The sequence below is a fragment of the Neofelis nebulosa genome, chromosome 9 (assembly GCF_028018385.1).
Source record: "Neofelis nebulosa isolate mNeoNeb1 chromosome 9, mNeoNeb1.pri, whole genome shotgun sequence".
Classification (NCBI taxonomy): domain Eukaryota; kingdom Metazoa; phylum Chordata; class Mammalia; order Carnivora; family Felidae; genus Neofelis; species Neofelis nebulosa.
In genome coordinates this window covers 140,191,549-140,218,800 of record NC_080790.1, presented here as the reverse complement: position 1 = coordinate 140,218,800, position 27,252 = coordinate 140,191,549, and the positions used below count along the sequence as shown (strand labels likewise).

Below are 27,252 nucleotides of genomic sequence, written 5' to 3'. Positions count from 1 at the left end.
CCCCAGGCCCCTCTGTCCCTCCCCAGGGCCCTCTGTCCCTCCCCAGGCCCCTCTGTCCCTCCCCAGGCCCCTCTGTCCCTCCCCAGGGCCGTCTGTCCCTCCCCAGGCCCCTCTGTCCCTCCCCAGGGCCCTCTGTCGCTCCCCAGACCCCTCTGTCCCTCCCCAGACCCCTCTGTCCCTCCCCAGGCCCCTCTGTCGCTCCCCAGGCCCCTCTGTCCCTCCCCAGGCCCCTCTGTCCCTCCCCAGGCCCCTCTGTCCCTCCCCAGGGCCCTCTGTCCCTCCCCAGACCCCTCTGTCCCTCCCCAGGGCCCTCTGTCCCTCCCCAGACCCCTCTGTCCCTCCCCAGGGCCCTCTGTCCCTCCCCAGGGCCCTCTGTCCCTCCCCAGGCCCCTCTGTCGCTCCCCAGACCCCTCTGTCGCTCCCCAGACCCCTCTGTCCCTCCCCAGGGCCCTCTGTCCCTCCCCAGGGCCCTCTGTCCCTCCCCAGGGCCCTCTGTCCCTCCCCAGGGCCCTCTGTCGCTCCCCAGGGCCCTCTGTCCCTCCCCAGGCCCCTCTGTCCCTCCCCAGGGCCCTCTGTCCCTCCCCAGGCCCCTCTGTCCCTCCCCAGGGCCCTCTGTCCCTCCCCAGGGCCCTCTGTCCCTCCCCAGGGCCCTCTGTCCCTCCCCAGGGCTCTCTGTCCCTCCCCAGGCCCCTCTGTCCCTCCCCAGGGCCCTCTGTCGCTCCCCAGACCCCTCTGTCCCTCCCCCGGCCCCTCTGTCCCTCCCCAGGCCCCTCTGTCCCTCCCCAGGCCCCTCTGTCCCTCCCCAGGGCCCTCTGTCCCTCCCCAGACCCCTCTGTCCCTCCGCAGACCCCTCTGTCCCTCCCCAGAGCCCTCTGTCGCTCCCCAGGCCCCTCTGTCCCTCCCCAGGCCCCTCTGTCGCTCCCCAGGCCCCTCTGTCCCTCCCCAGGCCCCTCTGTCCCTCCCCAGGGCCCTCTGTCCCTCCCCAGGCCCCTCTGTCCCTCCCCAGGGCCCTCTGTCGCTCCCCAGACCCCTCTGTCCCTCCCCAGGGCTCTCTGTCCCTCCCCAGGGCCCTCTGTCCCTCCCCAGGCCCCTCTGTCCCTCCCCAGGGCCCTCTGTCCCTCCCCAGGCCCCTCTGTCCCTCCCCAGGGCCCTCTGTCCCTCCCCACGCCCCTCTGTCCCTCCCCAGGGCCCTCTGTCCCTCCCCAGGGCCCTCTGTCCCTCCCCAGGCCCCTCTGTCCCTCCCCAGGGCTCTCTGTCCCTCCCCAGGCCCCTCTGTCCCTCCCCAGACCCCTCTGTCCCTCCCCAGGCCCCTCTGTCCCTCCCCAGGCCCCTCTGTCCCTCCCCAGGCCCCTCTGTCCCTCCCCAGGCCCCTCTGTCCCTCCCCAGGGCTCTCTGTCCCTCCCCAGGCCCCTCTGTCCCTCCACAGGCCCCTCTGTCCCTCCCCAGGGCTCTCTGTCCCTCCCCAGGGCCCTCTGTCCCTCCCCAGGGCCCTCTGTCCCTCCCCAGAGCCCTCTGTCGCTCCCCAGACCCCTCTGTCCCTCCCCAGGGCCCTCTGTCCCTCCCCAGAGCCCTCTGTCGCTCCCCAGACCCCTCTGTCCCTCCCCAGGCCCCTCTGTCGCTCCCCAGACCCGTCTGTCCCTCCCCAGGGCCCTCTGTCCCTCCCCAGGGCCCTCTGTCGCTCCCCAGACCCCTCTGTCCCTCCCCAGACCCCTCTGTCCCTCCCCAGGGCCCTCTGTCCCTCCCCAGGGCCCTCTGTCGCTCCCCAGACCCCTCTGTCCCTCCCCAGGCCCCTCTGTCGCTCCCCAGACCCCTCTGTCGCTCCCCAGACCCCTCTGTCCCTCCCCAGGGCCCTCTGTCCCTCCCCAGGCCCCTCTGTCCCTCCCCAGGGCCCTCTGTCCCTCCCCAGGCCCCTCTGTCCCTCCCCAGGGCCCTCTGTCCCTCCCCAGGGCCCTCTGTCGCTCCCCAGGCCCCTCTGTCCCTCCCCAGGGCCCTCTGTCCCTCCCCAGGGCCCTCTGTCCCTCCCCAGAGCCCTCTGTCGCTTCCCAGACCCCTCTGTCCCTCCCCAGGCCCCTCTGTCCCTCCCCAGGGCCCTCTGTCCCTCCCCAGGCCCCTCTGTCCCTCCCCAGGGCCCTCTGTCCCTCCCCAGGCCCCTCTGTCCCTCCCCAGGGCCCTCTGTCCCTCCCCAGGGCCCTCTGTCGCTCCCCAGACCCCTCTGTCCCTCCCCAGGCCCCTCTGTCCCTCCCCAGGGCTCTCTGTCCCTCCCCAGGCCCCTCTGTCCCTCCCCAGGGCTCTCTGTCCCTCCCCAGGCCCCTCTGTCCCTCCCCAGGGCTCTCTGTCCCTCCCCAGGCCCCTCTGTCCCTCCCCAGGGCCCTCTGTCCCTCCCCAGGGCCCTCTGTCCCTCCCCAGGCCCCTCTGTCCCTCCCCAGGCCCCTCTGTCCCTCCCCAGGGCCCTCTGTCCCTCCCCAGGCCCCTCTGTCCCTCCCCAGGGCCCTCTGTCCCTCCCCAGGGCCCTCTGTCCCTCCCCAGGGCCCTCTGTTGCTCCCCAGACCCCTCTGTCCCTCCCCAGGCCCCTCTGTCCCTCCCCAGGGCTCTCTGTCCCTCCCCAGGCCCCTCTGTCCCTCCCCAGGGCCCTCTGTCGCTCCCCAGACCCCTCTGTCCCTCCCCAGGCCCCTCTGTCCCTCCCCAGGGCTCTCTGTCCCTCCCCAGGGCCCTCTGTCGCTCCCCAGACCCCTCTGTCCCTCCCCAGGCCCCTCTGTCCCTCCCCAGGGCTCTCTGTCCCTCCCCAGGGCCCTCTGTCCCTCCCCAGGGCCCTCTGTCGCTCCCCAGACCCCTCTGTCCCTCCCCAGGCCCCTCTGTCCCTCCCCAGGCCCCTCTGTCCCTCCCCAGGGCCCTCTGTCCCTCCCCAGGCCCCTCTGTCCCTCCCAGGGCCCTCACTCCATCCCAGGAAGTCTGTCTGGAGTTGGTGTGGGAGATACACTGCAATCCCACTCAAATCTCAGGAAGTCACTTTATGGATATTGACAATGGACGGGAGGCCACGGACCCAGAGGAGCCAACGCGAGAGCCGGAGGGGGACTACCCGACGTCAAGCCCACCGCGAAGCCACAGCAATCACGCCGCCGTGTCCCGGCGGAAGAAGGCACAGACCGTGGGACAGAACAGAGCCCAGAAACAGGCCCCAGAAACCCAGTCGACGGACGTCTGACAAAGGAGCGGAGGCGACACGACGGAGCAGAGACCGTCTCTTCGACAACCGGGGCCGAACCCCCCGGCCGTCCACCTGCAGAAAAACGCATCCAGACACGGACCTCACCCCCTTCACGAAAATTCACTCAAAGTGGGTCACAGACTTAAAGTAAAATGCGAACCCTGATCTCCTCGATGACAACCCAGGAGAAAGTCTCGGTGACCCTGGGGATGGCGATGAGCTTTCAGACACAACACCCAGACAGGATCCAAGAAGGAAAGCTGGCAAGCTGGACTGGGGTAGAATTAAAGACGTCTGCTCTCGGAAAGACTGTCAGGAGAATTAGAAGACAAGCCACAGGCTGGGAGACAGTATTTGCAGAGAAACATCTGATAAAGGACTGTCATCCAAAATACCTAAAGAACTCTTAAAACATAGCAACAAAAACACAAACACAAACATGGGCCCGAGACCCAAACAGGCAGTTAAGCGTCCGGCCCTTGACTTCAGCTCAGGTCATGATCCTGTGGTTCATGGGTTCAAGCCCCAAGTCGGGCTCTGTGCGGACAACTCGGAGCCCGGAGCCCGCTTCGGATTCTGTGTCTCCCTCTCTCTCTGCCCCTCCCCTGCTCGTGCTCTGTCTCTTTCTGTCCCTCCCAAAGATAAATAAATGTTAAAAAAAAAAAAATAACGTACAAAATCGGCCCGGGTGGAATCTCCTGGGCAGCTCCCACCCTGGGCCAGGTGTCAGGACTGGGGGACGGCATCCTGAAGTCACCCTGCTAATCAACAGGCAGCGGTCACTGAGCCCTGCGCCCCACGAAGCCGAGAAAGGGTCTGACCCATTCCGCAGTCAAGGAGGGCCGCTCCGTGGAGGTGGTGCTCAGGGCGAGACCTCGCCGATGCCCGGGACTTAGCTCGATGAGGGGGAGGGCCGCTCAGAGGGCGGGCCTGGCCCGGAGAGATCGGACCCAAGGCTGTGTGGAGGCCACTAGCCGCCCGGCTGGGAGAGCGGGAGTATCTCCGGGATGGCAGGTGGAGGACGGGGACCACCCAACCTGGCTCGGCCCCGGGCCATGTGTCTGACACCCCGTCTTCCCAGCAATCTGAAGAGGTGGACACGCCGTCAGCCCCTTCCACAGATTAGAAAACAGAGGCCTCGCTGCTCAGGTCTGTGCTCGGCGCTCCAACCAGGGGCCTGCAGCAGATCGGACGGCCCTTACACAGCCCTGAGAGCAAGCACCCCGCTCCCCCCACCCCAGGCCTGTCTACGACCTGATGCCCCGTTCGTTGTGCATTTTTTCTATTAATTTTGATCTTTTAAAACATTGCATTCAGGGGCACTGGCCGGCTCAGTCGGTTGAGCGTCAGACTGAGGTCACGATCCCAGGGTGGTGGGTTCGAGCCCTGCTTTAGGCTCGGCACTGAGTGTGGAGTCTGCTTGGGATTCTGTCTCTCCCTCAGCCCCTCCCCAGCTCGCATGCACTCTCTCTCTCTCTCTCTCTCCCTTTCTCTCAAATAATAATTTAAAAAAGAAATTAAAGTACTGCATTGAAATATTATGAGCACTTTTCTTGACAAACTTCACACACAGCTACCGTGCGATGCAGCAAGGGCCGCGTTCCACGGGGACAGAGACCCACGTCTACACGGCGCCTGTGTCTGCGTGTTCGGTGGTGTTATACGAATAGTGTTATACACTATTATATGATAGTGTTGGAATGACAAATTTCAGAAGCGCAGAACAGATTCGTGGCCGTCCGGGTTTAGGGAGGCGGGCTGGGCAGAGGGGGTTATAAAGGGACAAGAGGAAAGTCACCAAAGGTGTCGGGAATGTTCCCTGTTGACGTGGGTGGTGGGTGCAGACACCCAGGGAGAAGATAATACTGTAGAATTTAACACACGCACGCACACACGGGCCCACGCGGGGTAACTACTGGGTCGGGGGCAACACCTTTTGTGGAAAGGACGCACAGTCCTTACAGCTGCGGGTGACCCCACAGTTATCTCAATAAACGTTGTATTTATTTATTTCTTTTAAGTTTATTTATTTTGAGAGAGAGAGCGTGTGCGTGAGAGCAGGGGAGGGGCAGAGAGAGAGGGAGAGAGAATCCCAAGCTGGCTACCTGCTGTCAGCACAGAGCCCGACGTGGGGCTCGAACTCACAAACCGTGAGATCGTGACCTGAGTTGAGATCAAGAGTTGGAAGCTTGAGCCACTGAGCCCCCCAGGCGCCCCTCAGTAAAAATTGTAATTAAAGCAACACCCAACAATGTACGTTGTTTCCCTTGATTGTTGAGCTGGTGGCCCCTGCCCCTGCCCCTGCCCCTGCCCCTGCCCCTGCCCCGTGCCATCCTCCAACCCGGCACCTCGCGTCCTCCCTCCACAGCCCAGCTCAGGGCCGGCGTGCAGCCCGCCGGCCCCGGGAGCACGCTGGCGGGGAGCCCCCCGCCAGTCCCACTTCTCATGTTTCCGCAGGGATCAGCCATGGTCATGGGCAAAAACCGAGCCAAACCCCGCAACCGGAAGCAACTGGAATGTCTGTGGGGGGCAAACGGCTAAGTCCAGTGAAGATGCCCGTCTTGAGGGGTGCCATTGAGCCGTTAAGGAGGAACGAGGGGCGTCGTGCTTCCAGAACTGACCAGACTTCACCTCTGACCTGCCGACCCCCAGTCTCCAGGGCAGGGCCTGGGCATCCGGCATCTACCCATCCGTGTGTCTGTCTGCCAGCCATTGATGTCCATCATCTGTCTATCTATCTATCGTCTCTCTATCTGTGTATGTGTCTATCAGTCGATATCTGTCTGTCTGTCTATGGGTCTATCTGTCGACCTACCTATCTGCCTACCCATGCAAATGCATCCATCCCTCATAGATCAATCCACCTACCCAGCCCTCCGTCTACCCACCTGTCTATACCTATCTATCCCCTATATGCCATCTATCATTCCTTGCCCTGTCTTTCAAACGCTGCAACAGTTACACAAACGGTTGTTTTTAGCAAGAACCCATCAGGGTGTGCAGGGCATGTTGTGCTGAAGATTGTCAGGGACTCTCATCAGCTGCACAACACGAACCTGCAGAGTCTCTGAAAGTCCTGAGGCCTTTGGCGGGCAGCACAAGGCTGCTCCCGTCGCTCCTGCCGTGAGGTCTACGTCCAGGAGAGCTGGAAGCAGGCGTTCGACCGAAAACTTGGATGCGTGTTCGCGGCAGCACCGTGCACGATCGCCACAAGGTGGAAATGGCCCAAACGTCCATCAGCGGGTGGCTGGATAAACAGGCCGTGCCCAGCCCGACGGTGGAATACTACCCAGCCCCGAAGGAGGGACGCACTGACGCTCGCTCCAACACGGAAGGAGCTCGAAAGCTTTGTGCTCAGCGAACAAAGCCAGACGCGGAAGATCACGTCCTGTGAGATTCCGCTTCTGGGAAGTGTCCGGACCAGGCGAGCCACGGAGACCGAAAGCGGCTTAGCTGTTGCCAGGGGACACGGCGAGCCACAGCCGACCGGCACGGGGTCCCTTCTGGGGGGGCGACGAAAATGTTCTGGAATCGAACAGTAGTGAGGGTGGCACATAGTGGCCACTGAACTGTGCACCTTCAAGATGTTCAAGTGCACAGACAGCTGGCTGCACAGAGAAAGACCTGGCAGGAAACACGCGGGGCGAGCCGAGGCCGCCCTGGGGAGCGGAGAGGTGACAGCAAAGGGGACTTGGGCCTTATCTGCAAGACGGGGCCGTCTTGTGGCTCCCGTGCTACCAAGAAAGAAGTGTAAAATCGGGTGCCTAGCGCGGAGGCCACGTGGAAGGAGGGTGGAGGGGTGCCCCCCGCTCCCAGCTGCCCAGACCAGGTCCACGCTTGCCCCCGTCGCGAGCCGCAGCCTGGCCCAAGCTGGGCGCACAGCACCCCGCCGCCGGGTCGTCAGAAGCCTGTCTGCAGCGAGGGTGGGGACAGAGGCCCCAGATATAACTGCCTTGTCCCCGGAGCCCCCCCTCTACAGGGCCACATTCATAGGTGAGCCATTTATGTGGGGCCAATGCCCACACCCCCATCTATCAATCCAGCAGCACAAACAGCAGGACGGCTGGGCTTTTCAAGCTGCATTTGCAGAGGACTTTGAAGCCTTATCTCCCAGCCCTCCAGAGCCAGGGACAGAGCCTGGGGGCGCCGCCCCTCGCCCCTAGGCAGGCACTGTGCCCCCAGCAGCCTCAGGAAGCAGCGCCGGGGGGTCCGGGGTCCCGGCTCTGCAGCCCCTGCCCCTCAGCTGTGGGGGAGGGCTCCCTGCCCCGAAGAGCCCTGCGCTGGGCTCTGGGAGCTGTTCCTGACCCCCTGCCACCCCTGCGCGGGTCACCGGGCCTCGGTTTCCAGCTGGTCAGTTTACCGGGTGGCAAAGGAAGGGTCTCCGGTGTCAGTCACGTTTGCTGGGGGCCTGGGCGTCGTGCCGCCCGAGGTGGGGTGCCACCCAGATAGTTCGTCACACCCCCGGCCCCCGGCACCCAGCACCTAGGGTTTCAGAAAGCATGGAATGAATGAATGAGTGAAACGAAGGAACGAATGCCAGGGTGTGATCTCATTCAATCTGTACACCTTTGTCTTTGGTTGCAGATGAGTAAACTGAGGCTCAGGCCCCCCCGCCAGCAGGAGGAGTGGGTGGGAGAGTGGCCTCCGGCTGGCCTGCTCCCTGTCCTCTCTCCTCTGTCCCTGGAGAACCTTTGCCGGCTGCTCCTCGAAGCTGCCGGCTGGCCTGCCAGTGTCTCCGGCTCGGTGCACCGGCAAGGAAGGTCCCCAGATGTCCCCGGGGGCCGCCCAGCCCAGCTGGGCCATTCCACGGGGGTCTCCTGTGTCTGCGGGCCGCTGGGACTTTCACGTCGGCCAAACGGATCCACCCTTCCCGGGCAGATGGCTGGGGAAACTGAGGCGTGAGCCAGAGTCTCCCGGTGGATCAGAGACAGCCGGCCTCAGGATCTAGGGCTCCCAACACCCAGCCCAATGGAGCAGGGAGGCGGGAAGACACGGCTTCCCGTGGCCTCCAGGTCTTGGGAAGGGGCCACATCACCCTCTCCCCACTAACCTCCCAACCCATTTTGACCTCATGGGCCCTCCAGGCCTCCCCACGCACATGCGCCCTCTGGCCCTGCACCTTCACCAGTGTGTCCCAGTCCTGTGTCACCGGCCCCCCCCCCTTTGTGAACCCCCCACTCTCCCCCCTCGGGCCTCCAAGGCCGCTCACGGACCCCACGCCGGGAACGTCCAGGGACAGACTTGGGCACACACAGCGGGGAGGAAGAGTTAGAGAGAGACGACAGAGCAGGACCCCGCCCAGGGGAGGACCCGCCCCCCGGCCTGACTCTCCATCCGCGCGGAGAGGCCACATCGTGTTGGGGGCACAGGTGCTGCTCTCAGACAGAGCGGGCTCGGATCCCTCACGAGCTGGTACACCCCGCTCCCTGGCCTCGGCCTCCCCATGAGATGGGGAGGGGGCACGAAGGGACTCTGGTCACGGCATTCGGGGACAGAGGTTGTCACCACTCCGGCGAAACGGTAGGAACAGGGGGCCCTGAGTGCAAAACAGGGGACACTTACTTGTCCCCCAGTAGCCAGCCAACACACTGTGCAGAGGGGGGTGACAGGGTTCCCTCGGTGATGTCAGGTCCAGCTACCTACCTCCCAGAGGTGGGGGCGGGGGCTGTGTCCTCCCCGCAGCCCAGGGGCCACACCCGAAACCGGACGACGCCCGAAAGAAATCGGGCCTCGGGCAGGGCGAACAGGGACAACGAGGCCCGTGCCCAGCACGGGTGTTCTGCCCCGAGGCCGGGCCGGGGCCGTGTCCACCCAGCAACCAGGGAAGGGGCCAGGGGCCGACGCCGCTGGGTGACCACGTGGGCAGCGGGATAGTCACACGTCCTTGCGTCAAGAGCTGTTTAGTTTCCTACAGATCGACTTTGTTCTTACAAAACGAAACCCCGCCTCGCCGCTCAGTCCGGCAATGGTCCCATTTTACCTGAAGGACGGGGGACTTCTGTCCACAGAAAACCCGCACGCGGGGGCTCGCAGCGGCCGTGTTCGTGATGGCTGACACCCGGGGGCGTCCGAGATGCCCTTCGGTGCGTGACGCGTAAGCGGCCCGTGGCCCGTCCATGCAGCGGGATTTAGGCAGCACCAAGAAGACGGGGCGCCTGGCGGCTCTGTCTATCGTGCCCGAGTCTTCGTTTCAGCTCAGGTCGTGATCTCGGTTTGCAGGGTGGAACCCCACACTGGGCTCTGCGCCGATGGCCAGGAGGCTGCTGGACATTCTTCCCTCCTTCTCTCTCTCTCTGCCCCTCCTCCCCTTGGGCTAGCTCTCTCGCAAAATAAATAATAAACTGAAAAGAGAGAGAGAGAGAGAGAAACGAGCTACCAAGCCGTGAAAACACAGGGCGGAACCCTAAAGGTACATCACTACGTGCGGGAAGCCAATCCGAAAGTCTCCACACTGACTCCACCTGGATGAGCTTCTGGAAAAGGCACAGGCTTCTGGAGGCAGCAAAGAGGTCAGTGTCTGCCGGGAGAGGGATGAGTAGGAGGCACACAGGGGATTTAGGGCCGTGGAAACACTCTGTGTGACACTAACGATATGTGTCCGAATCCACGGCACGTGCAACACCAAGGGCGACCCTAACGTACTGTGGACTCTGAGGGCCGTGGTGCATCCAACCAAGTGTCCAGTCTGCAGGGGGAGGGGTCCGTGGGCAATCTCTGTGCCTCCCTCTCAGTTTTGCTGGGAACCCTAAAACTCCTCTAACAAAGAAAGTCTATCAATTTAGGGGTGCCCGGGAGGCTCAGTCAGTTAAGCATCCAATTTCGGCTCAGGTCGTGATCTCACAGTTGGTGAGTGCGTCCGAGCCCCCCAGTCGGGCTCTGTGCCGACAGCTCGGAGCCCGGAGCCCGCTTCGGATTCTGCGTCTCCCTCTCTCTCTGCCCCTCCCCCGTTCATGCTCTGTCTCTCTCTGTCTCAAAAATAAATAAAAATTTTTTAAAATTTTTTTAAAAAAATACAGGCTCCTAGATGGCTCAGTTGGTTAAGCATCTGACTCTTGGTTTCAGCTCAGATCACAATCTCATGGTTCACGAGATCGAGCCCTGCGTCGGGCTCTGTGCCGACAGCTCGGAGCCCGGAGCCCGCTTCGGATTCTGCGTCTCCCTCTGTATCTGCCCCTCTGCACTCACATTCTCTCTCTCTCTCCCTCTCTCAAAAATAAATAAACAAAAACTTAAAAAACAGAAAGTCTATTAAAACAAAACAACTTTATTGAGGTATACTTGGCATAACGCCGTCCCTCTGGGCTGCAGCAGCCCTCGCCCACAAGATGCTGACTTTCGTCCACATCCCTGGGTGTTAGGGGACCGTCCCTCCTGGCCACTGGCGAGCACAGCCCGCTGACGGGTTATCCACACGCCCGGCGATGCACGGTTGGGCGATCGTGAACTTGGCGGTGTGAGCGTCACAGGGTCACAAGGTTGTGGGGCGGATGTGTTTACCTTCTGGAAACTTACAGCTATTGTTTGATTACTAACGTGGTCCGGCCAGGGCCCCTGCCCACCCGCTGGCCGGCACGGGGTGCGCCCCCTGGGGCAGACCCTGGCCCAGCCGTCGTCACAAATTCCGCCCGGCGGAGCAGGCCCCAGCTCAGAGAGGCCGGGTGACTGGCCCAAGATGGCTCAGCTCTCCGGGGGAAGGCGGGGGAGGGGGGCGCAGAGTCAGGACTCAAACCTGGCCGAGGTGGGGGAGGGGGAGCAGGGCACGGCCAAGCTGACCCCGGACGGTCTGAGGGTCAGCAGCGCAGAGGGAGAGGGGTTGACTCGGCCCCTCCCCTCCCCCCCCGCCCCGGGGACACCCAACCCCAACACACACAGGCAAAGCCGCCTCAAGAGCCCGCATGTCTGACTCCCACCACGCACACGGCCACACGGCCACACGCCCACGCGAGAGAACGCACCACACGTGTGCACACGCGCAGGTGAACACGCACAAGGTGTGGGGCAGCTCACGGAGCCACGGCCAAGCACATCCGCTCACGGCCCCCTCCCTCACGCACACACACACAGATCCGCGCCTGGCAGCACGCGGACGCATGGGCCCCGACAGGAGGGCCGGTGGGAGGCCTTGTGCAGAGACGTCCACGGAGCTCCAGGGTCCAGCCAGAGCCTGGGATCGCCCTGGCTGACCTCCAGCCCCTTCTGAGATCCCGGGGCCCGGCCACCGCCGCCAACGGGGCCTCACCAGGGAGCAGGAAGTGCCTCCCGGGACCTCACCAGGTCTCCTGGCCTGGAGCCCGGGCCTCCTCCTCTCGCCCTGAGGTCTCCCTGGAGCGCACTCAGTGCCCCTGGGGGAGGCTGGTGCTCCTGTGGGGCCCTGAGGACGCCCGGAAGGGGTGTGGGGAGGGGAGCGTGGGGGGCGGGGGCAAGGGAGCATGGAGGGGACGTGTGGAGGGGGAGCGAGGGGGTGCAGGACAAGGGGTGCAGGGGGCGCGTCATGGGGCAAGCAGAGGCCGGCCTGTTTCTGCACGAGCGTGGCCACGACGTCCCAGCACAGAGAACAAACACAGGAGAGCTCCCCACTGCAGCAGCCCCCCGCCCGGGCCCAGCCTCACCGAGCACCTCCACCTGCCCGGAGGCCCAGAGATGCCCCTGACCTGGGACACCCGGCCCTCTGGGAGCGCCCACCACGCAGGGGCTCCCCAGACGCAGCAGGGACACTTGCGACCACAGGTCTGGATCTCCGTCTCCTGACCTCTGGGAGGAACATGCCTGTGCCCATTATCCCCGCCGTACGGACGGGAAACCGAGGCCGGAAAGGTCAGCCCGTGGGGAGCCAGGATGCGAGGCAAAAAAGGGACACCGCGGGCCTCTGGCCCCCACCCACCTCAGCCCCCTCCGCTCCCCTCCCCTCACGGCCCAGGCCCCCGGATTCTCCCTGGGAAACAATCCCGGGTCTGTGTGGTTCAGCCCCGACCCGTTTTGCCACTTTCTGTTCGAAGGCAGAGCCCGTTTGGCAGCTTTGGGGCAGTCTCGGCCTCCTTGCTGCTCAGAGAACCCAGAACCTGTCCGGCGGGTTTGGCCAAAATTGTGCCTTGCTGCCCGTGCAAGTTCACACACTGCTCACTTCTGTCTCCCTCAGGTGGGGAGCGCTGGGGCTCGGCCCGAGGTCGCAGGAGGTCGCTGCAGCGAAGGACCATGTGAGTACCCGGGGACCCCAGGTTTCGCAGCTCCAACAACGGGGGAGGGACAGGAGGGGGATGGGGTCCCTGGGGTGCCCAGCCCCTGCTCCCTGAGCAGGAGCGGGGGTCGGCCTGACGGGCATTAGAGGCGCAGCCACCTGCCCTGGGGCCCCTGGCCGAGGGGGCCGGGGGAGGAGGCCCAGTGGGCTTCCTGGGCAGAGGGACGGGGTGCAGAGAACTCTGGGAAGTCGTCATCTGGTGGGGATCCAGGGGCACCAGGAATGGGCCGCTGGCCGGCACCGCATCCTGGACCTGCCCCACCGCCTGGACCCCCAAAGGGGCAGAGGGGTGCAGCCATGGGGGCGGGGGTCGTACGCAGCGCCACCCCCCCCCCGGTGCAGTGCTGGGTACCCTGGGACACTCGGCGGCCCCCGAAAAGCAGCCACAAACAGGGACGCGCGTCCCGCGCAGTCTCCCTTGACCAGGCCTCGGGGAGGAAGCCCGGGAAGGCGCAGCCACAGAGGGCCAGCCCATCCTCCCGGAGTCAGGTTGCAGGGCCCGCTGTTACCTGAGCCGCAAAGCAAAACCTCAGCCCGCCAAGCAAGCGCACACCTGCCTTGTTCCCCTGAGCGTGCGTGCGTGCGTGCGTGTGTGCACACGTGGGGTACGCGGCTGCACGGACCTGTGCGCGTGCATCGGTGCGTGCGGCTCTCCCCGGGCCTGTGCAGGGCTGCGTGTGCGGCCGGGCGGGTGACTGAGGGCAGCACCGCGTGCGTGGGGTTTGTGTGTCGGGGTGTGCAGGAAGGCGTGTTAGGATACTGTCGGGATGCCGTCGCCTCCCTGTGTGCGTGCGGGCGTCACACACGTGTGGCACAGGTGATGTTAGAGACCACCGGGCAGTGACGCCCCTCTGGGCATAAACTGGCCCAGGAGCTATCAGGAGACCCAGGCCATGGGTTTGTGCCCTGGCTTCGTCCCTTGCAAGCTGGGGACCTCGCTCCGAGCCTCAGCTTCCTCAACTATAAAATGGGGTTGCCACAGCTACTCCGTGGGTGAGCGTGAGACCCAATGAGTCGTTGCACGGGAAGCTCCCGACAGGTGCCCGGCGCCCAGGCTGGCCCCTGACCGCCAGCCAGCCGCCCGATCCCCGGGGCTCCCACCGCACCCAAGGAGACCCGACAGCCCGAGGTGGCAGGGCCCCTGGTGCCTCCGGGAGCCCAGGTCAAGATACATGCCCACCGTCTGTGTCAGGGACAGGGACACGGAGGCACAGCCAGGCGGGCGACTTGGCCAAAGTTGCCACAGAAGAGGCTTTGCCCGTCACCACCGAGGCCCCCCAGAGAGGGTGGATGGGGACACTGGAGCCTCTTATGCGCTCTGAGGCTCGGCCCTGAGTCTGCAGACCCGGACGCCCAGCACCTTCTCGGAAGGTCATGGGGCTCCCGTGTGTGTGTAGCCGGCCCTCTCCTGGGGCCTTGGCACTCTCTTCTGTGCGAGGGGGCCGGATGGCACCCCCCCGGACACAGCCACGAAGACCCAGGGGACCCGAAGCGTCCACCCACTGGACAGCTGTCCAAGGATGCAGGTGTACACCTGGCGGAGTCTGAGTCCTCTCCCCCGAACTTGGGGCCGGGGGATCTTGCCCTCTTGCGAAGGGTCTTTGTGGCAGTGGGACGCGTGCTTGTCTGAGAGAGGAGGCGCCCCGTACGTGGCACTATCAGCCATCTGGGGGCCACGTGAGGGAGGTGCTGGTGGAGGGACAGCGGGCAGTGGACACAGGGTCTCCGTCTGCACTTAGCTGAGCACTCCACTGCCAGGTCCTTGGCTGGACGCGCATTGCCTGGACACGCGTCCTCTGGAAGGTGTCACCTGGACAGCTGTCCCTAGATAGATAGAAAGGAGCCTGCTCCTTCCGGGGGCTCAGCCCCAGCAGAGACCTTCCAGTACAGGCGTCCAGAGTGTCCACGGGCCCCGAGGAGCAGAGCTCAGGCCTCTGTCCCCATCGCACCCCGTCCAGCGACTCAGGCCACCCCCTCCTGTGCACAGGCCACCCGGGCCCAGAGACCGGGGCCCAGCCCCCCACCTGCGGGCACTCCCAGCAAAACACGGAGCAGCTGCTGGGGAGAGCTGGCTCCAGGCAGGTGGGGACCACCTGCCTCCACCTCCCGCCCCTTCCTTAGACCCTCCCCCCTCCAGGAGAGTGGAGGCCAGGACAGGGTCTACCCCAGAGTCTGTCTACTCTGCCTTAGCCAGATGCGCTGTCACCTGCCCCCCTGGGGAGGTCACACAATCCCTGCAACACTGTCACCCATGAGCTGGATGGCTCTGGGCCTCTCCGGGAGAGGGGAGGAGATGAGAGGGGAGGGGAGGGGAGGGAGGGGAGGGGAGGGGAGGCTGCCGCATGATGCATCCCTTCCAGCTCTATTTCCAGCTACCAGGACAACCTGCCCTGTGTCGCTGCTATGCCCTGCCCCGCGTGCAAGAGACCATCTCCTCTCGTCAAGTGGGGCCTGAGGGGCCCTGAGGTGGGGGAAACGGGGTCCACCGGCCCTGCGTCGGCACCCTGGTGTCGTCGTGGGGACCCTGGCCCACCTCCCGCTCAGGCTCAGGGTGCAGGGCTGCTCCCAGGCCTATGGGCACCAGAGGCTCCCTCCGGCGGCTCCCTGTGGACCAGGCGTGGGCCTGTCTGGCGGGTCTGGGTGGAATTTCAAGCACCGCGACTCAGCCCCTGCCTGGCGCTCCTCGCCCAGCCTCCTGAGTCCGCAGAGGCCCTGCTCACTGTGTGGCTCCGGGGGCCCTGCTGCACGATTAAAAGCCCCCCAGCCAGCACCGCGGGGCCACAGGGGAACGAGCCAGCGGTGCGCGCGGGGCAGGGCACAGCATCCACGGACCCCGGAGCCGGTTCAAACCCGAGCTCCACTTCCTCCCGGGTGGCTGGGGAGCATGACGTGATCTCTTTGGGCCTCGGTTTCCCCCTTTGGACAGCAGGCCGGGACTGGCATTAATGCCTCGCTCGAGTACTGGCCTCTCCCGGCCCCTAGAATCTCGGGTCTTGTCTCCTAACCTCACCAGGTGAGCTCCAGCCCCCAGCCTCGAGGTGGGGCCCCTCCTAAACTCTTGTCATCCCCGCTCAACACACAGCCACCAAGCAGCCACCCTCGTGCCCCTGGCCATCACTTGGGGGTGGCCCAGAGCCCAGGCGGGCCCTCAGAACGAGCTAAGGGGCCCCAGCATCCCAGCACCTGCGGCCAGCCCTGTTCAGTGGGTTCCCACAGCCAGTGCAGGCCAGTGGATGTCACCGCGCCCTCCGGCCGAGGCTTCCTGGTGCTTTGATGCTTGACCTCAGGTCCAAAGAGGCTGCTGAGAGCCACACTCCACGGTCCAGTCTCCCTCAGGCAGCTTCAGAAGCCTCCGGCTGCCCCGACCCCTGGGTTCTCTTGGGGTCACAGTCAAGGACACTCCTGGGTTCCACCCCCAACTCCAAGCGCTCAGAGCATTGTGCCCCTTCCGTGCTCTGTGAGCAAGAATTGCCAGCCGGGCCGGCTTTCCGGTCCAGCTCCCATCCTGCGGTGGCACAGCATGACGGCCCCTGGGGGCAGCCGCCACCCCTCCCAGCAGGGACACTGGCAGTGGCGCGTGGGCGTTCCCAGCGGGGGGCTGTTCGGTGGGTGTTGCTGCAAACACTCGTGTGCATATCGTCAGCCCAAACGGGATGAGACAGCGCTCCCTTGGGCTGCCAGGGCAAGGACTCGGGCACAGCCTGGTGTGACGGGGCCACGGGCAGCTTTGAGCGGAGGCTTCGAGGGCCTCGAAGGGCCCAGTGCTGTGCAGAGAGTGTGTCCTCATGGGAAGGGGGGTGACTTGGGCCCCCGTGGGCATAGCAGGAGAGGGAAGGTGGGGTCTGGGCGGATGTAGGAGGCTGACAGGCGGCTGTGGGATGCCAGCAGGAGAGGGGCCAGGAGCACCAGGAGCTCAGCCACCTGCTTGCAGGGTCCAACGGACCCCAGGGCTCCTTGGGCTGAAGCCCAGAAGAGGCCACCTCCCCTGGCCTGGAGGTGAGATCCAGAGGAAGAGGGTGGGGTCCAGCCCCAGGTGCACCTGGGAAGAGTCTGTTCCTTTGGAAGAGTCCGTCCGGCGGGGCCTCGTCCATCCCGCGGGGCTGGCAGCAGCCTGGGTAAACACAGGCCAGAGTCCAGATGACCGTCCACAGTTACTCGGGGCAAACTCAGGGAGAAGGGGCGCTGGGGCCTCAGCACCCCTCAATACACGCACACATAGCATGGCACACGCACACACAGCATGGCACACACACATACAGGCACATACCACACGCGCAGTACTCGTGCACAGTACACGCACATACACGTACACACATACCACACGTGCAGTGTGCACACCACACACACACACAGGGCGTGCACGGCGCCCTGCCTGGCCCATGCCGGAGTGCAGCCTGAACGCGTGGCAGTCCAGAGCAGAGGTCTGGGTCGGAGGCCCGCACTCGCTCCAGCAACTGGCAGTGCCCTCTCCCCTCAGAGAAGCACCTGGAAGAGAGACCTTCCCAGAAGGGCTCTGCATGTTGCAACCAGCTCACGGGTTAACAGAGCATGTAATGGGTGCCGGGAGCCACTGCAGACCAGGCCTGGCCCAGCCTCCTGACCTGTGGCCCAGCCTCCCAGGCCTGGGACCAATCTGTGGCCGCAAGGGCAGCGGCAGGCGAGGGGAGGTGGGGCGTGGCATGGGGACCCACGGCCCTGTGAGCCCACTCCTCCCGGCTGCCCGCCCGCCAGAGACCTCTCCAGGCTGCCCGGGGCCCAGAAAGGCCTGGAAGGGAGGGAGGGCAAGGGCATCCAGGCCCCAGCCCCCGGGGCCCCTCAATTCTGACCTCAGGCAGTGGACCCTCAAGGTGTGCACGGCCCAACCAAGTACCTCTGAGGACCTGTGGGGAGGAGGGGGTGGGGCCAGCAGTCAGTGGGACTCCTGCCCCCTCCTCAGGACCCTGTGGCCTCTCAGTACGGGGCCCGTTTCCCTGGGCAGACGAGGCTGGTGTGTGTGTTTCTGCGGATCTGCGCCTGCATACACAGACCCTGCCCCGGCCAGAGTGACCTCTCCCCACGCCTTCCTCTACAGGCTGGGGACAGAGGGGCGGTAGAGGCCAGGGGGCCATCCCTGTACCCTGAGCACAGAGGGGCCTGGGCCAGAGCCCTCGGGAGCCATGGAGAGCTTCATGGAGTCACTGAACAGGCTGAAGGACGTCCATGAGAACGAGGTCCGGGGTGAGTGCCACGGGGGGCGGGTGTCCACAGCCCTCACCTGGGCCAGGTCAGGATGCTCCTCCACGAACCTCCAAATCTAGCCAGACCTGGGGGCCCTGCCTTCCAGGCCCAGACGGGGAGTCCTGACCCAGAGCCCAGAGGAGGCAGGCGCCCAGCCTCAGATCAGCATCCCTGAGTGTGGCCCTGGAAGGTGTTCTCCAAAAGGGTCAGCCGACAGCAGAGCAGAAATAAAAAGCCAGGCCTCCAACAGAAAGCCAGACGCTTGGGTTGAGATGAGCCCCTCACCCAGGGCGGGGCAGGGGTGCTGGCAGCCCACAGCCGTGTGGTTGCCCACCTCCAGGGATGGATGGAGGCCCATCCAGAGCATTCCAGGGTTTAGAGCTGAAATCCTGCTCCCCGACAGGACCCCCGAGGCCAAGATCTGCCCCAGCCCACAGGCCTGTCCACTCCACCCCCCATCACGGGGCTGGGGCCAGCGTACTCCCCTCACTCTCGGCCGGCCCACAGCCCTCACGCACCACCCTGAGGGCCCGAGGGGCCCGGATCTCTTCCCCGGTGACCTGGAGAGGTGGGGACTGCGTGGGCCCAAGTCAGACTCCAGCCCAGTGGCAAGGGCTTCCCCAGAGAGCGGGTTTTATTTCCACACTGGCTGTGCCCCCAGAAAACACCCCTCAAGGACTCGGCCCGGTGGGATGGCCTTGGGGAATCAGTGAGGGGGTCCAGGCAGGCGGCGGGGGTCCACAGAGGGCCCTGCCTGACAGCCAGGGACAGAAGGTGACCCCCACCCCTTTCCTGGCTCCCCTAGGTCTGCAGAATAAACTCCTGGAGCTGAACTCCGAGAGATGCCGGTGAGTCAGGACAGACCCTGGCCCAGTGGGAACCCAGTGGGAAACACAATGACCACAGTCCAGGGCGCTAACGCTGCCCCCATCCAGTGATGCAGAAGGGGAAACTGAGGCTCGGGGCTGGGGGCGGGACTGAGTCACCGGTCCGAAGCCGTGCCTCGAGTAGCCGCTGCAGCCAGGACTGGAACCTCCAAGCCCCGCCGAGCGAACAGGGGCCCTCCGGTGGGGGGGGCAAGCCGTATCCGCTCGGGGCACCCAGGGCACCAACAGTGAGACCCCCAGGGCCGGCGGGGCAGCTTTTCACATCGCCACTTCACAGACGGCCGCACTTCTGTGCCACTGCCAGCAGCGCGTGGACGCGGCCGGTCGCCAAGGTGGCCACGAACGCTCGCGTTTGGGCCGCTGGGCCGGCACCGCCCTCGTAAGGCCGGCTCTACCAGCGTTCCCAGTAGGTGCACCCCGCAGGACCCAGCCCGGGACTCACCCCGGCAGGAGGGGCCTCCGGGGCAGAGCAGAACCCGCGCCTCGGCTCGCCCCCCACAGGGACGCCCAGAGGGTGGAAGAGCTCTGCGCCAAGAACCATCAGCTCAGGGAGCAGCAGAAGGCGCTGAAGGAGAACGTGCGGGTGCTGGAGAACAGGTGAGTGGACAGGGGTGGGGCGGGAGGGCAAGCGGACCGCCGGGAGGCCTCGCGCGCTGGGGGACTGGGCCAGGCGGTGCCGCCGAGCCCTGAGTAAAAGGCCCTTCCGCGGCTCCTTCTCACGCTCGCAGAACAGGGAAGGCTTAGCCCACGTGCCGGGGCTTCCGCGGTCAGCGGAAGGCAGGGCCGCGTCCCCGGAGCAGGGCAACGAGGGTCCCAGCCCCCTCTGGGGGCCCCGGTCTCCGTCCTGAGAGTGGCCTCTTGCCCCCGCCCCACACCGCAGGCTGCGAGCTGGCCTGTGCGACCGCTGCATGGTCACCCAGGAGCTGGCCAGGAAGAAGCAGCAGGAGTTCGAGAACTCGCTCCTCCAGAACCTGCAGCACGCCGTCCTCCTCAGTGAGCCCCGCCCCTGTCACCCTGCACCTTGCTCTGCCCCACCGCATCCCCGTCCTCCTCAGTGAGCCCTGGCCCGTTACCCTGCACCTCTCTGTCGCCCCCCCCCCAGGGGGTCCAGGGACCCCCAGGACCTGCTCGGCCTGACATGGGGGTCTCGGGGAAACAGACAGTGATACAAAAAAGGCCCAGCGGGCCCCGGCATGTCCCTCACTGGTCAGTCACCTGGGCTGGGGGTGCCCCCGACCTCGGGACGCAACCCCTCCTTCCTGTGATGAGGACAGTCCCACAGAGTCCGGAGCCCCCCCTGCCAATGAGGAGGACAAGCCGCCTGTCCCCCAGGGGGCGCCCCAGGGACAAGCTTCGTTGCGGGGGGGGGGGGGGGGGGCGGGGGGCGGGGTCCCCACCACTTTTGACGGCCTCCACAGCCTGGTGCTGTTTACTCAGTAGCGTCCAACCACGCACTCTCACAGCAAGCACTTACGGGGCACCTGTGGGCTGCCAGACCCCGGGCCGAGTGCTGGAGTCACAGCTGGCAGACAGGCCAAGGCGGGGGACTTCCCTGGTGTTGTGGGGACCCTGTCCCTGCCCTGCCTCTCCTCCCCCAGTTCTTCACTGATCAGCGCATTTTGCAGCCAACGAGTTGAACCGCCTGCAGGGGGAAAACGAGACGTTGAAGGAGGAGATAAAGCGGCTTCGGGGCCCACGGTGAGTGGGGGAGGTGAGCACCCACACTCCCCAAACCCCCTCCACGGGAGGCCCCCGCCACTGGTGCAGAGAGGAGGGCACAGGACCCCGGGGGGTCCCCACAGGCCATCCCCACGGCACAGACTTCTAACCTCTCATAGTCCAACAAGTGGGGGCCTGGGGGACACCCTAGAAACTGAGCTGGGTCCCCAACACCCGCGGCAGCCATCAAGGTCTTAGCCCTGTGGAGCCATGGATGGCGGAGTCTCAGGCAATGTCAAGAGCGAGTGCTTTCCTGGTCACCTGAGTGTCCCCGCAGGGGTGGCTTGTCCCCCAGGAGGGTGCGCCCTGGCCTTCCTGGTCCTGGCACCGCCCTTGCTCACCCTCCCTGTCTTTGTCTCCCCTCCGGAGTCAGGCTCAAGCCCCAGTACAGGGAGGGTGCCTCAGACCCCCCCTCACCCCTACTACTCCCCTCCCCGGGCGCTCGGAAGGCCGCCATCGAGAAGACATCAGGAGGCCATGAGGAGGCCGAGGACGACCATCCAGGTGGGAGTCCCCAGAGGGGAGGTGCCGTGAGGGACAAGAGGCCAGAAAGTTGGGCACCACTGAGGAGCCCTCTGGCTGGAGGACGGAGCTGCCCACCCCTCTGAGTGCCTCCTAACCGGCCCTGCCCACTGCTTCTCCTCCCACAGAAAAGTCCACGGGGTACAGGACACCTCCAGTAGCCAGAATCTCCCCAAGCGCCAGCCTGCCCGAGACGTGGGCCCCAGACACGGTGAGCACGAAGGCCCCCAAGCCTGCTCCCCTCTTCCAGGCAGCCCCAGGCTCTGTGCCGGGCACGGTGCCCAGCCCCACGTGGCAGGTGGGCCAGCCAGGGACTGCTGGGTGGAGGCGAGGCTCAGAGTGGGCGGCTAACTTGCCCAAAGTCACAGAGAACAAGGGCAGAGGCCGGCAGCCGCCCCCGCCCAGGCTGACGCGTCCACCCGGCGCAGAGCCCCCAGCGGATCTCCAACCAGCTGCACGGGACCATTGCCGTGGTGCGGCCTGGGTCCCAGGCATGCTCTGCTGACCGGGGCTCCACCAACGGGACACCCGCACTGCCGCTCACCGGGAGCAGCCCCCCCAGCCCACCCAATGAGCACAGCCTCCCCCTGGACAGGTGAGGCCCTGCCTGCCACCGCCACCCCAGCAGAGCGCCCGGTCTCCAAATCTGGTCCCACTTTTCAGGAGGAGGCCAGGACAAGGGGAGGGAGGTGTGGGGGTAGCAGATGGGGACTGAGCCCCGGGAACCCTCTCGGAAGTGGTCTAAGACCGACCATCCTCAGTGTCTGAGAGCATCGTGTGGTCGGGACACAGGGGCTGGGGCCGGAGCAGGCAGCTAAGGCCCAGAAGAGAGAAAGATCTCCGTGTGCAGCTCCTTCCTCAGCGCCCTGGGCCCCAGGTCACTTCTGGCCCCTCCACGACCGTGCGCGCGGGCCTGCCTTGCGAGCTGGGGCAGCTGGGCTGTGAAATGGGGGCTAACCCAGGGCTTCTCCTCTCCCTGCAGCTTTCTGCGGGCCGCCCGGCACCCGGTCATGACCTATGAGTCCCTGAAGCGCTCCCTCCGGGCTGACCGCCTCTGCCTCCTGAACCGCCACCTGGCCCTGCACCTTCAGAGCCCCCACGGCGGCCCCCAAGTCCCCGCCTCAGCCCCCAGCGGCCCCCGGCCCCAGGGCCTGAAGGCTGGAGAGGCAGAGGCCTGGGAGGAGCCCATGGGCCCACTGGGCCTCCCGGGGGGCCCAGTGGACATGCGACACCCTCGGCTGGAGGGACAGCAGCTGCGGGCACAGGGGCGGATGGGCAGTGCCAGGCTGAGGGGCCCGCCTCCGCCGGGGGGCACCCCACCCTCCCCACCAGTCAGCTCTGACTCAGAAGGCCCCCAGGGTGAGGCAGCCCTGTCCGGAGGGGGACACACACAGCCCACCGGCCCAGGTAGCCCCAGGGGAAAGGAAGCCACAGCCACACAGGACTATGTCCCAGACAAGCCCCTGGACCTCTCGGAGCGCGGCCGGGGCCGGGATGCCCCCAAGCCTCCTGACCAGCCGGGGTCACTCAGCCCCCCAGCTGCCCACACTCCCAGCCCAGAGCTGCCCCACGGAGCAGAGCCGCCTGCCCAGCCTGTACCCTGGGGACTCAGCAATGGCACCAAGGGAGCCAGAGCTCCAGAGGCAGAAGGACCCCCAAGTCCTGCGGTAAGGGGCCCACCCCTGTTCTCGGCCTCCACGCGCCTCCAACCCAGGCCCGGCATCCAGCCAGGCCCAGGCCGTGCTCCCCCCTCTTTCCGTCAGGTCGGTCCCCAGTGACACAGCCTGGCTGCCTGATTCACGCTAGAGGCGATGCTACCCTCCAGCTGCAGTCAGCCAGAGCCTGCTAGGCTGTGCCCGAGGCTGGGCTGGCGGCAGGGCTCAGATGAATTCAGCTGCTTCCTCGCTTCGCCCCCAGGATCCCTCCCAAGCTCTTCCAGGGCCCCACCCCAACGTGCCCTCTCCAAGCGGGACGGGAGATGAAGCTAGGGGGAGACCAAAACCTCCCCCCCACCCACACCGGCCCGATGCTGATGGCCACCCAGGTAGGATGAGTGCCTGGGGTCAGGAGCACCTGGTGCGGTAGTGGGACGGGAGGGGCCGTGGTCAGTGGCCGCCGAGGAAGCCCATCCTAGGGCCCAGCTCAGCCCCCTGGACCTGCTCTGCCAAACCCTGGGTCTAGGGCTTGGCACCCCAGTTGCAGTCCCAGAAAAGAGTTGGGGGCCCAGGGCAGGCACATCTCTGACCATAGGCAGTGAAGGGAAGACCATCCTAGCAATTAGGGCTTCAGGGCATGTACTGAGCTCCCCGTCACACAGCTACCAAGCCTGGGATAGCCCAGCAGGTGGGGCCGCAGCAGAGGGTCCCGGAGACACTGGGGAGGTTACTCGGCCCCTCGGTGCCTCAGGGTCGTCTGCAGTTGCCACTCTTAGTCTGGCCTGCTAGAAAGGCCTGTGCATCCGCTAGACTCCAGGGCCCCCCACCCCGGCCTGACCCACACCCTGCGTCCTGCAGAGCTCAGCAAGGCCCAAGTGCAGTGGCTGGAGTCGGACGACCTGGACGAGTCAGACACCTCGGACGATGAGGTGAGGTGGATCCCCAGCCGCACGCTCCGTGGGGCGGGGCCGCTGAGCCGCCTGGGCTGCCCCAGGCTCGGGGGTGGGCCCTCGTCCTGACCACACCCCCACAGCCCTCAGGTGCGCCCAGGCTCGGGGGAGGGTCCTCGTCCTGACCACACCCCCAGGCCCTCAGGTGCACCCAGGCTCGGGGGAGTGCCTTCGTCCTGACCTCGTCCTGACCACACCCCTACAGCCCTCAGGTGCGCCCAGGCTCGGGGGAGGGCCCTCGTCCTGACCACACCCCCAGGCCCCTAGGTGAGCCCAGGCTCGGGGGAGGGCCCTCGTCCTGACCACACCCCCAGGCCCTCAGGTGCACCCAGGCTCGGGGGAGTGCCTTCGTCCTGACCTCGTCCTGACCACACCCCCACAGCCCTCAGGTGCGCCCAGGCTCGGGGGAGGGCCCTCGTCCTGACCACACCCCACAGCCCTCAGGTGCGCCCAGGCTCGGGGGAGGGCCCTCGTCCTGACCACACCCCCAGGCCCCTAGGTGAGCCCAGGCTCGGGGGAGGGCCCTCGTCCTGACCACACCCCCAGGCCCCTAGGTGAGCCCAGGCTCGGGGGAGAGCCCTCGTCCTGACCACACCCCACAGCCCTCAGGTGCGCCCAGGCTCGGGGGAGGGCCCTCGTCCTGACCACACCCCCAGGCCCCTAGGTGAGCCCAGGCTCGGGGGAGGGCCCTCGTCCTGACCACCACACCCCCACACCCCTAGGTGGGCCAGAGCTGCGAGGTGGGGGCCAAGCCCAGCACACCGCGGGAGGGGCCCAGGTGCTTCTGCACCAAGGAGCGAGGGCAGAGCCTGCAGCGGAAGAGGAAGCGAGCCGCGGGCCCCTGGTGCAGAGGTACCGCGGGGACCCGGCCATCGGGACGGGGTGGGGGGCAGCCGAAGCACAGCGCCCCCACCCCACCTTTGTGGCCACTCGGAACAGAAACCAGCCCTTGCACCTCCCCCTGGCACAGGCCCCTTTGAGCAGGGACCCAGGTCAGGACAGTGTGGATCCTGGCTCTTCTCGGCTTCACTGTCCAGCCTGAGCCAGTCCCGTCACCCCGAACCTCAGTTTCCTCCCAGAACCGGCAGTTGGGGGGGGGGGGTGGCAGTAGCAGAGTGAGTGTGAGACTTCCGTGGGATAAGGCTGAGGACAGTTGTTATCACCGTCTTTGGCATCAGGGCGAAGGGGCTTCCTGGGCCACAGCAGCCCCCAAGCCCAGTGGCCCGGAAGTCCTGCTCCTCTCCTGGCCCCTCATGGCGGGGGTCTCCGAGACCCTCCTGTCCACCTTCAGAGAGGGGCATCACAGAGGGTGCAGGCCTCTGGGTCTGGAGTGTGTCTGTTCCCACTGAGGCGGTGGGGGCTGCTGGAATGTTTGCCGGGGGCGGTGCTGTGGGCCCCTCCCAGGAGAGCGGCCCGAGCCGGCCGGAGGGTATCAGAATGACCTTTCACTTCCTGGTCGGGTCACAAAGGCAGCTGGGCTGAAAACCTGTGAAAGCCTGAACTAATAACACAGGCCGCCCTGGTGTTTGTGCAAGCAGACCGGCAGTAGGCAGGCTGGGCTGTGGCCGCCACAATGTGCCATTGTTGCCTGGAAAGTGACAGTGTCCTGTGTTTGCTCGGGCGAGCCATGGAGGAGGCCAGCACACCTGTCATATTTCAAGGCACTTCGTGCTCGGCATATTCGGAGACTGTCCTGGTGGCCACAGTCCACAGGGGTTCTTGGGTATCCACCGCGCCCTCTGCTCTGAGCCAAGTCCCATCCCCGGTCTCCTCCCTGGGCGAACCCAGGGGCTCCCAAGCCGACACCCACCCAAACCCTGCAACGCACACACTGCCCGTCAGCGAGAACGGCGGCGTCGCCCAGCTTGTGGCAGGCACCGCTTGGCTCCAGGGGCAGCGCCCTTGGGTCCTGTGCCCACGCGGAGGTTCAAGGTGGCAGATGGAATCAACTGCCTGTGGGCCTCACCACCCTGCCCAGTGACGGGGCATCACTGTTGCACAGGTGGGAAAACCAAGACCCCCAAGAGTTAATCTGCCCAAGGCCACAGGGCTGGTACGTGGGGCCAGGATTCCAACGTGGCCTATCCAACCCAGGGCCCTCGTTCCGTTAGGGCCCAGCATCTTGGCAGGACCTACCTGCGAGGGTCCCGAGGACAGACCAACTGCGCCCTAGGCCCATGGAGGCACCCCACCAGTGTCTCGGGGATTCTGAGAGCATTTCCTGAGAAGCGGGATTTATCTAGAAGGTCCTGGGCCTTCAGCAAGGCATCGAGGCACTGGGGCCAAATGGTCTTGAGTCACACGCCTGGGGGGAGAGCCCACCCTCCAATCAGACCAGCCCCGCGCCGGTGTCTGGTGCCTCCAGGAACGCATCAGCTCCCCTTGCCCAAACGCTGCCCACAGGGCCCTGGGCAAGAACCCAGCATCACTGTGAGGGGGACACAGACTGCTGCCTGCCACCTAACCTCGGTCTACTCTCCACAGCCTCCAAGAAGCCACCCCCAGGGAGAAGGAATCCGGGGGAGCCCCTGACAGCACATGAGGGGTCCGGGAGCCCAAGGGACCCTGAGGACGGCAGCCCCCCACCAAGCAACGGCAGCTGGGAGGAGACTTAGCTGCTCCTGGGGGCACCACACCCAACTGACAGCCCAGCACAGGGCAGGAGGGGACCAGGACCTGGACCATCTCTACAGGGGCCGGAAAGGCCAAGAGGGGGTCTTTGGCTGGCCACTTGGACCCCTCCATCTCCACCCATCTCAGAAATGACCAGCTAGTCCTGGCGCTCGACCCTCACCCCAGCATCTGCTCCTTTGGGGGGCAGTAGGGTTCTCAGAGGCAGGGGAGGCAGGGGTGACTCAGACTCCAGCCCAGCGCAGTCCCCACCCCTGCTGCACGTAGGCAACCCTTCCTGGGCAGTGCCCCCACTTCTGACGGTCTCAGACTCCACTGGCATCCCTGACCCCCAGGGCCCTGCGCGCCTGGCCACCCCCTCCCTGACTGGGCGGAGTGCGAGTGGTGGTCTCGGGCGCCCCCTCGTGGAAGCCTGCAAGCGTGCCGGCAGTCAGGGTGTTGGGAGGCCAGTGGGCGCCCCACTGGAGAGGGTATCCAAGAACAAAGGTGTAAGGGATGGCATGTGCCGCTGGCAGAGTCAGGGGGTCGGCTGGGTCTCCAACTACCTGGGCTCTTGAATGCATCCAGGCCTGGGAACAAAACCAGCCCCGTTTGCAGAGGGTACAGGGACCAGGGCAAACTCTGGGGAGGGCTGCAGGGAACAGAACGGAAAATGTGCCCCAGCCCCCACACAGAGTACCCTCCTCACTGAGCGACTACTCCTGTGTCCCCAGACCACACCTGCAGGACCCCAGGGCGGCTGGGCCAGGATTGCACCCTTAGCCCTCAGGGGTACCCTGCTCCTTCAGCCATTGTCACTTTAGGAGGGTGTGTCTCAGTACCCTCTGGGGGAGGAGCTTAAACAGGCTCCCAGGCCCCATTCCAGACCCACTCAACTGGGGTCTTGGGAGCAGGCCTGCACTCGAAGTCTGAGAAGTTTGAGAACTGCTCATGCTGGGCAAAGGCAAGATACAGGGCAATGGCTGGGCCGGGTAAGGCCTGCGACAAATTGAGGGTGCAGGTCTGACAACGGGAGCACCACTCCCCCTCACTCACTGGCCTGCCCACCTGCTGGCCCCAGAGATCAGAGGGACTAAATGCCTAAGAGGGAAGCTGGGGCGGGAGGTGCACGTCTGTGTGTGTGTGTGTGCGTGCGTGTGTGTGAAAACTCCTATTGTTAAAAGTTGCTCTGATCTGCCATCAAATAAAAGCTGTGTGCAGACAAGCATGGATGGGGCTGGGGAGCAAA

At 65.5% G+C, this 27,252-nt stretch overlaps 2 protein-coding genes across 4 annotated transcripts in view; one reads left to right on the top strand and one right to left on the bottom strand.

The window, feature by feature from the left end:
- MTG2 (mitochondrial ribosome associated GTPase 2) overlaps nucleotides 1–27,252 on the bottom strand; it is a 243,062-nt gene that overhangs the window by 30,950 nt on the left and 184,860 nt on the right. The window lies entirely within an intron of this gene.
- Nucleotides 12,225–27,229, top strand: RBBP8NL (RBBP8 N-terminal like). Its single transcript, XM_058686138.1, has 14 exons — nucleotides 12,225–12,402; nucleotides 17,515–17,660; nucleotides 18,466–18,508; nucleotides 19,049–19,144; nucleotides 19,428–19,540; nucleotides 20,173–20,245; nucleotides 20,640–20,770; nucleotides 20,917–20,999; nucleotides 21,217–21,383; nucleotides 21,771–22,455; nucleotides 22,706–22,832; nucleotides 23,302–23,372; nucleotides 24,116–24,245; nucleotides 25,878–27,229. Exons 2-14 carry the CDS (start codon nucleotides 17,600–17,602, stop codon nucleotides 26,006–26,008), a joined length of 1,911 nt encoding a protein of 636 aa, XP_058542121.1. The 5' UTR covers nucleotides 12,225–12,402; nucleotides 17,515–17,599; the 3' UTR covers nucleotides 26,009–27,229.

Coding starts and splice junctions, on each gene's coding strand:
- RBBP8NL (XM_058686138.1), top strand. CDS start 17,600: ATGGAGAGCTTCATGGAGTCACTGAACAGGCTGAAGGACGTCCATGAG. Junction 20,771..20,916: donor GGCCGAGGACGACCATCCAG/GTGGGAGTCCCC, acceptor CTCCTCCCACAG/AAAAGTCCACGGGGTACAGG. Junction 24,246..25,877: donor CGCGGGCCCCTGGTGCAGAG/GTACCGCGGGGA, acceptor TACTCTCCACAG/CCTCCAAGAAGCCACCCCCA.